Raw genomic sequence first — 12,049 nt, 5'->3', positions numbered from 1 at the left:
ATGAGAATTGGTTTCAGACAACGTAAAGCACCATTTTTCAGTGCCATTTCCTATAAACACTTTTTACAGAGATTTTTCAGTGTCAACTTCTTCTCTCTTCTAATGGGTGTACTCTTGCTTCTGTTTCATCCTAAGAAGAAATTTTGTACGTCATTGAAACTACAAATGTGGATCAAAGAATTGGGTCAATCTCAAATTTTTCAGAAAAAAATTTTTAGATCACCCTCTCTAACTGGTACACCAAAAATTTTCGGTGTCTCCATAAGAAATTATGTTGTGTCCAATTCATGAACGATTGCTACTTGAGGCTATTTGAACAGGTTGATAACTTTCTGTTCGTTAACCTCGAAGAAGACTTATCAAATTCAATTATAGGGCCTATGAATGTTTATATAACAAAGACAATCACAAACAAAATTTAATCAGAAACATACCCGGCAGATTGCCGGAAAATAGCCGCCATGGATTCCAATGACCACAATTGGGATTGAAAGAAGAGAAAAAATGAAAAATAAATGATTTTTGTAGACAAACAATTTGAAAGTACGAATTATTCTGATGTCTTTCCGTTGTTGAACAGACTCCTGTTTCATAGTGAGACAATACAGAGGCTACTATCAATACAAATAAGCATTAGAGATGGTAACTAAGACTTATAGAAACGACGTTCAAATAGCGGGCATCTAAAATTGGGCTTTATGGGTTTCTATTTCTGATTTCGTTTTTAATACAGACTCTGTTCACTTTGAATTGCTTTGCTGAGCAACTGCTGTTTCAAGACACTTAGCAGAAAGAGCGAAGAATGAAACTAGCATAGAGAAATCGAAAAGATTTCAGGCAAAATTTTGAACAAGCTGTCAACTAACGTAAAACGAAAAATTTTTATTCGACGAAGCTAAAAAACATCGCAGGACAAGTACTGACATACAATTCAAAAAATTTGAATTGACTAAACAAAAACTAGACCTTGAACGGACTATGAGTGAATTGGGAATACCATTTCTGAAAAATCAAATAAAAAGTTAAAAAAACTGAAATCAATGTCAAAATGCCGCATGTGAACAAAAAACACTTGCGAGAAAAAGAAAAAAAGTTCAAACAAAAAACTATGCCTAGGGTGAACTATGAATAGAATGGAAAAATCATTAGAAAAAATTTGAACCAATAAAACGAAAAAAAATAGTAATAATCAAAGGGAAATTGCCGCATGTGAACAAAAAACCACTAGCGAGAAAAAAATTAGTTCAAACAAAAAGCTAGGCCTGGAGTGAACTATGAATGGAATGGGAAAACCATTTAAAAAAATTAATCTATTAAATCGAAAAAATAGTAAAAATCAAAAGGAAATTGCCGCATGTGAACAAAAAACCACCAGCGAGAAAGCGATTTTTGTTCAAACACCGTTTTCTCACTCTACTTTAAAATTAGAGCGAAAAAATTTCACGGCGGAAAAGCACTCGCTTTTTCACTTCACTTCCTGTTTCGGTGTGACCAAAATCACTACTCCAATTTGACTTCAAAAAACAAGAAAATGTGTGAACAGATCTTAAAAAAAGACAGCGCCCCAATAAAATTCAAATTCTTTTAATTATAAAAATTCTTTGAATTGTAAAAAATAGGAGCGCTATAATAGCCGGCGGAGAATCTGATGGTGGCTATTAAACAATACAGAAACTATTTTGTGTAAGAAGTTGTGTACTTAAAAGCTGCTGCCTTATATTGTAATTAATTCTATAAAAACTATATCCGTGTTATCAATATCTTTCTTTTCGCAATGAAGTCATCCCTGGCAGCTCAGAAAATAAGTTCAAATAAGCCAATTATGAATGATGAAATGCTCAACAGTTTTCAAATATGAAGAGATGAAACGATTAATGCTGATGACTTCAGGGAACTGTTCTTAACTTTCCGAACTATTTAAATAATGAAATAAATTCTTCGAAGAACTGTTAAATAAACATAACAACTATCAATTAAGTAATAGCTACATAAACAAAAGTTTAGAAAAGTTAAATAGACCAAAGCTAAAGGTGAACAAAAATATAGAGAAAGGTTTTCAATAGTGGTTTGGTGCCTGAGCTACTGCCTGACCAGCTTTTACTCTTTGCAGATCAGTTTGCGTTTTTCAGAGCTAAATTACTTGCTTCACTTAATCTAGTTCAGCTGATAATAAATAAACATAGCCGGCAGATTGCCGGAATAGCTCCGAAAGAATAGACCTGCGTGCCATATAATAGAGATAGAAACAGATACAGATCTAAATTGAAAAACAAAATCGACGCCGCTCAAAAAACTAGGTAAAAAACATTGAACAATAAATTAATAACGCTTGTTAAAATTCATTCCACAGAAGCCTCTTATCAGGGACCATTACTGCACATATGAGTTCCTTTGACCTTAAACAAATTCAAATTAAACTTGAGTTTTAAAGTGCAAAAGTCATTTTATTGAGTGAGGTAAGTCACGTATGATCAAAATCTATTCACGCAAATAACCTAAAAACTTTCGCAAAAGCGAGTGAGAAATGACGTCACGCGCGCAAATGCCGTTAGTTAGAGGAAGCAGTCATTCAGAAAATTTGACTTTTTCAGCTTTGCGGTGTGAACAAATGTAAAACGAAAAAAGAGCGTCAGACGACGAAACAAAAAAAACATAGCCGGAAGAATTCCGGAAACGACTCGAAGAGTCGTCTTCATGAAAGAATTACCCTTCAAATAAACTGTTTTATAATAAAATGTCTACAAACAACAACAAAAATTCCGTCAAAAAATGAAGACAAAACCAACTAAACTAAAAATTACATTCCTCCTGCATATAAAACAATCCAATTCTTTTTACGCAATTGAAAACATCAAAGTATGCGAGCATCAGAAATCAAGCCATATTAGGCTCCCAAAATTTTAATTTACAAGAAAAAGATGAATACTGAAAGATAATTCCAAAAATTGTTACAAAATTTTTCAATTTTCGAAAACTCTTAATCGAAATACTATTTTACAATCAAAACAGAAATCAATTAGTAACTAAATAAACTTTGTCGCTTAAAGGTTAACAATAGTTGTCGCTTCATATCAGAAGGAACGCGATAAAACTAAACAATGACCAAAAAACTTAAATCGAAATTAATCATGAAAAAACTAAAGAGACAGAACAATATTCAGACGCAAAAATTCGTATTTTACCAAAACCAAGCCCTAAGAATATTCGCAGAAAAGAGTTGTTCAAATATTGTAAAAGTGAAGGTAGCAAAACCTCAGAACTATATTACATTGAGTAAAATCAACTACAAAAAAACTTCAAAGGAAAATGACAAAAAAGCATTAGTTCGAGTCAAACAAAAGTCAAAGAAAAACGACAAAAAAAATTAGTTCAATACAATTATTTTCAGTTTTATAAAAACAAACAGGGCGAATATAACCATATTTCATAGGAAAATGGTAGAAGGAGACATACCAGAATAAGGAGAACACATACATTGTGATAAAGATTATATTCCTCGTACATTTAAAAAAATAATAATTCACAATTTCTGAAAAATCAAAACTAAATCGGAAAACCTAATTAAAAGTTAAAATGAAAAAGATTGAAAACATGATTTTGTTTGTTAATAGGCAAACAAGATTTAAGAAGATTACACACCCATCCTCCTGTCTCAATAAGAAGTTAAAAGAGCGCAATTGCGAAACAGTAGAACAATTTGCAAAAAAACTGTTCAAAATATGGTAGAAATTTTCACTGAAATTTAAAGAGTTGCGGCCAAAAACAACTCAATGAGCAATCAAACGAAACCAAAACAAACGATGGAGCACCGAAAGACTTTTAACGGTTAATAAACTCAAAATACAAACAAAAAAATTGAAAACTTTGACAAAAAAACCGCGAAAATTGGATTATTATGTGTACATTTTTATAAAACAAAAAGACCTCACGTCCAAAAGAGGAACCCAATTCAGGAATTATCAAAAATACGTTGACATATGTACTACTTTGATAAAATAAAGTCCGCTTAAAAAGCCAAAAATGAAGCAATAAATGAAAAAAAAACAAAAATTGACAAACAAAATTGAGAAAAATGGGCCAATTTTGCACTTTAAACGCATTATCAAGATCTCAAAAACATTGTGGCTTCGATTTCAGATGTTTGCATTTTTATGCGGTATCGATCAAAATTTACTTTTACAAGAAACCAAGTTACAATTAAAAAAATTGGGCCAAATGGACGAAAAACGGCTAAAAACTCATCTATATGCGCCAATCTCTCAAAAATTCTTTTCAAAGTCAAAAATTCATTCACTGAACGTAGCGCATGAACAATAAACTTCTTTCGCTTTCACTAATAGGTCAAAACGCCACCTGAACAAATAGTACGTCCTGTAAAAAAACATAGCCGGAAGAATTCCGGAAGCGACTCGAAGCGTAGAAACTTGACAAAAACCCGAATTGCAGCTGAAACCATTACCTTTTTTTAATAAACCATAAACTCATTACACCCCCCCCAGTCTGATCTAAAAATTGGTGAAATTTAAACCACTGTCACCAAGAGAAACAAAATGCCGCAAAAATATTTATTATTGAAAAAGTTTGGTAAGAATAGCTGCAAAATAATTAGGATAGTCAAAACACTGATAGTCTCAAAAAGTTGACAGGGCTATCAACTGCCCGCAAATAATTCATGATTCTAATCTCAAAAAAATCGCTAAGGCAAACGGCAGATAAAAATAACTTAGAAATTAAATTAAATTTTACAAAAAATGATGCTCAAAGTTAAGAATCAGAAAACTACTACAGTTAGATTTCTGATCACTGCAATTAGGACAAAAACAGCATAAACTCTTTTTTTCTTGTATAAATGCTAGACAACATGGTTTCAAACTAATTGAAAAAATTAAAATAATCATAGAAAAGCAACCGAGTAATACTTAAAGGCAAACAAATGTTTAAGAACAATACCAAGGTGGGAAAAAATACAATAAAAAGTAATAAGTGGAAATTCTGGAAAAGACTTTCTAGTTAACTCTTAGTACTGCCTTATGTTGAATGAAATCAATTGCAACCCAAAGAAATGTCGAAAATCTAAGAAAAAGCCGAAATCATTCAATTTGTTAATAACGGAAAAATCAATCTAAGCAGTATAAGTGTAGGTGCCAGAACAGAGCTAAAATGATACAAGCTAGAATGTAAACAATATGGACACAATGTACAGAACACCGTAAGAAAGACTAATTCTTGATTTTTGAAAGTTCAAATCAAAGTTTAAAAGTTTTGAAAGTTTAAAAATCAAATTTAAAAAAACAAGAAAAACTAACACCATTTCATTATTCAGCATTCGAGACATAGAAAAGACAACGATTCATCCGACACAAAAATCTATCGTCCTGAACAGATCAAAAAAAGAAAAAGCAGAAATCAAACATACGATACATTGAAATATTTTGCAAAAAAAGGTCAAAAAATTTTTAGGACTGCATTTATAAAAAAAATCAACTGTTTTTCAACAACTTAACGCTAAAAAATTTTTGAGGTTTTTATTGAAACGAAATTAAAACCCCTCATGTTGCACAAAAAGAATTTTTCTAGTAATTAAAACCAAAATACAGACAAACTGAGAAAAATAGAAAAAAAACTACCAAAATCGGATTAGCATATGTACAATTTTATAAAACAAAATTACATCAAGGTAAAAAGAGGCATTGAGTATATGAATTGTCAACGGGAAGTTGTCATATTGACTGATTTTTGACAAAAAGACGGCTAAAAGATCCAACAAAGAAGAAAATAATAGGAAAAAAGCCAAAAAATAATTAAAAAATCAAGAAATTTATGCCAATTTTGAACTTGAAACGCGTTTTCAGGCTCTGGAAAACGCTGTTCTATTAATTTCCAAGGTCTACATTTCAATATAGCATCGAATAAAAATCATTTCTACAAAAACCAAATTAAAAGCAAAACAAATGGGCCACTTAGACGAAAAAACGGCTAAAAACGGTTATCTATATGTGCCATTCAGTCAAAAACTACTTTTCAAAGTCAAAAAGTCATTCACTAAACGCAGCGCATGATCAAAAAACTTCTCTCGCTTAGAAAAAATTAGTTCACACGGCAATTTTTCTCACTTTCGTTTTTAGGTCAGAACAGCGTCTGAACGAAAAGTACTTCCGGTAAAAAAAAAAACCTTAAGAAAACCAATACTCCTCTTCGAGTCGTAAAAAACCGAGAGAAAACCAATACTCCTCTTCGACTCTTCGAGTCGTAAAAACCAAGAGCACCGCAATATAGCTACGCTCAGCTTACAGCTTCGCAGCTATAATAATAATCAATTTGCGCCCCCCCCCCCCCCGAGGATGCTCTGATAAGTCTGTTGGTGCATAATAGCTGTTTTCCAATTCCATCAACTGAACTGTTCCGTTTCATGTTGCCTCTTCTGAATCATGTTCATAACGATCCGATGAATTGGACGAAAATTTAAGATGTAGACCAAATACTACTCAAATATCTTTGATATAAAATAAACCGGCAATGATATGAACTAGTTGCTTAATTAGGGTTTGAAGTCTAATATTCAGTTACTCAGATGGTATCTGTGTCTTTCCCGAAACAGGTAGCATATATGGATGGTTGAGAATAGAGCGAAATAGAGCACTTACGATTGCAGCGGTCTCTGCATTGGTTGAGTCGAGAGGCAGGGTCTCTTTGACCCCGTCCTGGCCAAACTTGATTGCTTGAAGCCTCATTAGCGGATCAATGGTGAATAAGGTGAATCTGGCAAGTTGTGTTTCAAACAAATTGTATGAGATCTTGGCGGTCAGGCTTATTACAATATTGCTTTCCTGTAAAAATATAAACGTATTAGTCATTTACAATTATTTTCAGAGTTGAGTATAACTTATAAGTTTTATAATAAGTTGAATCTTATTTGATGTATAAGGGATAAAAAAAGTGTATGCCCCTAAGGTTTGGGCAATTCAAAATCGCCTTAGTATTCCAAAAACAGCACAAATGACCACTGTAAAAAACGATCTTTTATTTACGCAACGATTTTTCAAAAAAGTAAGAACTTTTTTTTAAAAAAAAGTAATTAGAAAACAGACAAAAAAGTTCAAGAAAAAACTATTAATCAAAACGATAATTTTTGCCAATTAAAGCTTGTATGTTCTATGTAAATTTCAAGCAGGCCCAGGATGAGGTGCGCGACCTAAGCCAGTCTTGATCACACCGACTGGGGTCGCGCACGGGGGTAAAGTGCGAAAACTCCACAGAGTCTGGCATCACTGTCTATGGACTGGATAGCCTGATCAGGACACCATCCAGAGTCTGCACGGTCTGATCAGGGCACTAACCATGGTCTTAATAGTCTGATCAGAGCGTGTTCTAGGGTCTGGATAATTTTGTGGTATGGTCTGGATAGTCTGGACAGAGCTCTTTCTAGAGTCTGTACGGTCTGATCAGAAACCATTCCAGAGTCTGCAAAGTCAGATCAAAACCAAGGGCTCCAGCCGAAAAAAGGCTAGTCCCCCAAAAAAAGAAGATATAGTTTAACTCCGTGGGACTGTTTTTAAAGAGCACTTCCCAATTTTACTTGATTAATATTAAAGACCACGCCAAAGTCTAAGTTTTGATAATTGTTGTTGAGCTGAAGACACTTTTTAGAAAGAGTCTTCAACAGTTAAAAGTGACAGTCAGGGTACTGCCAATGCCTGACCGAAGTGGATCTGGCACCCCCAGTGCGCGACCGAAGTGGGTCTGGCACCCCCAGTACGCGACTCAAGTCAGTCTGATACCCCAAGTGCGCGACTCAAGTCTGTCTGATCAGAGCCAACTTTGGTCTGGATCGGCTGATCAGAGCTGTCTTGGGTCGCGAACCTGATCCTGGGGGCACATGGTAGGTATAAATCACAGCAACTGTAACAACACAGATATGGGCTTCAATAAAGGTCGATCATAGGTCAAAAGGTGCTAGGACAATAGATTGAAAGGCAGCAGATCGAAATCAAAAATTGGGACGAAAAACCGAAAATTAAATTGTTCAAGATGCGTATTGGCCAATTAGATTTGAGCGCTCATATATTATGCAGCATATAACATGTTCTGTTGTTATTTTTTGTTTGGTTGTGATAGATTCGTATTAAGTCCCACGGGCCGGGCATGACCATGGCTTGTGAGGCATGGTCATAATGTGATAATTATAATGCAGCTCGCAAATAATGCTTAATTTCAACCAATAAGAATAGAGATTAATTTTCAATCTATTGTCTTCTTTTTCTGTTTTCAATCAGTTGTCCTTACGATCTTTTGTCCGGTCACCATGTCAAAACGGGAAAAGTTCAAAAACATGTGATACATTACCAGAATAAAGCTGCGTTTGCTCCTTGAACCTGTAATCTCAAAAAACCCATGAAAAATCCAGACGTGAATACACTATGAAAAGAAGTTCTTTATGAGAAAGTCTTTCAACTTAAAATTCAAAAAAGAAATAAAATTTCTCTCCGATTTTCAGGTAAACAGAAGCATCAACACAAATATTTTCCACAAAGATCTACAATTGAAGCAAACAAAGTAAATTTGACATTGAGAATATTCACACATGAAGAACAAAACTATTCGCCAGAGTGAAATTAGAGATGGACGTTTAGAAGATGTAAAATGGAAAATACTTTAACGCTTGCAACTAAGTCAGACGTGTGTATGAGCTGTAAGACAAAAAACCAATACTGAGGCCTTGTTCTTTCACCCTCGATGGTAGTCACTCAATGCAGCAATCTATCTGCTATTGAGAGTACACGATGCGTTAACTTGTCAAAAACTATTTAGTTGAGAAACTGAGTGAAGTGAGTTGAACTCAAATAACAATTTTAAAAAACCCTGAAGTTAAAATGGGACGATTAGAAAAGATATTCTGTTGCAAAATTTCTATCTGGCCTCAAATGACCCTATTGACTGACCTTGGGTCTGAAAAAGGGACAGCCCAGTTTTAAAAATTTTGTAATTTAGTCTGCAGTTTCAAGAGATCGATAATTTACAGATTAAGAAAAAAACTAAACATTTAATCAGTTAGTCACATACTCTAGGGAACTTTGATAACCTATTGAAGTAAGCTTTTAAAAGTAACTTAATGCCTCAAGTATTGGTTTCGTAAGTCAAGATTTTTTTGGTTTCTCCCGTTTCCATTGATTTTCTTTTTGTCATTGTATGTATTTGCGTAAATTGCTGAATGAAACCTAAAATTTTTAAATATGAAACAATGAGTGAGGTGAGTCGAAAACCAAACGTGAAACATGTAAAACAAAAATTGAATGAAACACCAAAAACTGTCGTATTTGATCAGCAGGCCAATTGAACAATGTAAAAAACAGATTAAAGTATCTCCTCAAAATCAGAAAAATACAGAAATGATGGCGTTTAAACTCTGAATAATTTGAGGACAAGCGCATTGAAAGCTAAATTGTTAAATACCAAGATCCACTAGAACTTCTGGCGTCATTTATTTCAACGGATCCACTGTAATGCTAACGTCTTTGCACAGAGACAGTCCCAAGTTGTTTTTGTCTGCCTGAGCTCAGAAAGCAGTAAATTACAGAACTTTCATAAAGATAAGATTCGAATACCAAAACGATAGTAATCGCAAATTTTTCTAATTCGTCAGACTCATGTCTTCAAAACCAATTGCTCTCCACTAAAATTTGTATAGTTTTTATTATGCACGCTAGTAGAGATCTTGCTGCACAAGCAAACAGTAGTAAGAACAAGAAACAACTTTTTTTTTAAAAAAAACCGAAAACTAAATAACTTTGCTCAAGTTACTGACGCTATCGTTCACAGAACCAGGAAATATTTTGCTCAATTCCACGGTTTAACGCATATAATAAGGTTTCAAAAGCTTCATAGCTCTACAGATCTCAAGTTCAAAAAGTTGCTATTTCACAAAGAATTTTCTAAATAAAAACTGAAAAAATTGAATAATCAATCGCCAACAACAAAACTGTTTGCCAAAAGTAAATAATTTTTGAAAAAATTTGAACCATCACTCGCTAATAACAAAACTCTTCGCCAAAATGAAACAAAAGAAAAACCTTGACGATCAAGTGAGCTTAGATTGAAACAAACACGTATGAAAACATTATTTTAACCTAAATTCTCGTCGTTTTTACGAAATCTGATGTTATCTAATTTAAAAAAAACCGGCTGAAAGGAACAAAAACAGTGGCATTGTTGTGCAGCACCTTCGTAGAACAAATTGAGCCACAAAGTAAAAGGGGAATTATACACCACTCATAACAGTAAGGATGCTGTTCACTACTTTTCTAGGACTCCTGGGACCTATTGATGACTTGTCGAGTAGAATTTACAATACGCAACTTGATATAAATCATACGAGAAGCAAACTGATGTCCTCTTTCTCTAAAATATATGGATATATTAATGGTAAGATTTGAAAAAATATAAATATTGAATATATATACATATATATATATATATATATATATTATATATATATATATATATATATATATATATTTATATATATTATTAATATTATCAATAATAATATTAAGAATAATAATAATAATAATAATAATAATAATAATAATAATAATAATAATCATAATAATAATAATAATAATAATAATAATAATAATAATAATAATAATAATAATAATAATAATAATAATAATAATAATAATAATAATAATAATAATAGGTCACTCGAACACTTTAAATACTATCTATTCGGATCACACTTTACGCTCCAAACGGATCACCAAGCTTTACTTTCCGCCCTAAAAAACAATAGAGGAAATAAAACATATCAAAGCAGGTTAACAAGATGGGTCGACAGATTATTACCTTTCCACTTCAAAGTCGAACACGTATCAGGAAAAAATATGGGCTTCGCCGACTATTTAAGTCGCCACCGTAATTCACCACCAACTGGTGAAAACATGAATGAAAATCACGTAATTAACATAATAACCTCACTAAAAATATGCACTAGCAACAAACCAAAGAAAATTAACCAATCAGAAAGCGCACTTAAGAAACACACAGAATGACGTCAAAAACCATTCCAATCGGAACGAACAAAAGCAACACGCTTTTTGCCAACTCAACGCTAACAATCAGTCGCTCGTTATTACGCCTTACGAAATAGAGAAATCTCAACTTAACAAATTAACACAGAATAAAACCCACCAATTTAAACAAAACAATTACTCTTTACCACCATCAAAAGTTTACATAACCACACGGGGAAGACCAGATCGGGAAACAAGCGACATACCAACAACAAAAAGAATTAGAAGACCAAACAAAAAGAAGATGAAAGCACCAACTGGTAAAACAAAAAGCATCACAAACACTATAGCAACACAAACGGAAGAGACAAATAACTTAGGACTAGGCGAACACCACTCAACTCAAAACAACAATACAGCCCATTCGCAGAGACGAATTACGAAAATTCCCCAGACTACTTTAAAAGCCTGCACAAAGTCCTAGGAGAGGAATTCATAGCGGAAGCTACCAGAGCGGACCCCCAGAGCCGCAGCCTATTACAGATAATACAAGACAAGGACTGGACAACACTCAAACATTTCAGCCGCTACTGGCACTCACTAAAACGAGACTTAGGGATAACACCAACAGGATGCATAATATACGATGGCAAACTATTCATCCCGACACAACTACGTAAACCAATAATGAACGCCATTCACAGAAAACACCCGGGACAAAGTGGGATGATGCATCTTGCGAATCTAATCTGGTTCCCACGAATACACCGGGAAATTGTAACCCTCACGCAAAACTGCCAACCGTGTATTAAGATAGGTAAGAATTTAAAACCAATAATACCAAAAAACAAAATCTCAGAACTGCCGCAACTAACAGAACCAAACGAAGAAGTCCAATTGGACTTTGCCGGCCCAATACTCGACGAAAAACACAAAGAATCGTATATATTAGCATCGGTTGATAGATACTCGAGGTACCCACACGCTAAAGTATACCATATTTGCGATGCAGAAACTGCCATCGAGTATCTCAACCAATA

General features: G+C 33.7%; 1 protein-coding gene across 1 annotated transcript in view; it reads right to left on the bottom strand.

Moving 5' to 3' along the window:
- The window catches only part of LOC142338148 (uncharacterized), a 127,701-nt gene extending 120,361 nt beyond the window's left edge, over nt 1–7,340 (bottom strand). The window contains exons 1-2 of the mRNA XM_075387784.1: nt 7,302–7,340; nt 6,645–6,827 (exon numbers count right to left, since the gene is read on the bottom strand). Coding sequence (XP_075243899.1) covers nt 6,645–6,827; nt 7,302–7,340 — 222 coding nt within the window. The remainder of the gene's footprint in view (nt 1–6,644; nt 6,828–7,301) is intronic.
- Between the last annotated feature and the right edge of the window lie 4,709 nt (nt 7,341–12,049).

The sequence above is a fragment of the Convolutriloba macropyga genome, chromosome 4 (assembly GCF_964194025.1).
Source record: "Convolutriloba macropyga chromosome 4, txConMacr16.3, whole genome shotgun sequence".
Classification (NCBI taxonomy): Eukaryota; Metazoa; Xenacoelomorpha; order Acoela; family Convolutidae; genus Convolutriloba; species Convolutriloba macropyga.
This window is presented reverse-complemented; position numbering and strand designations above follow the sequence as displayed.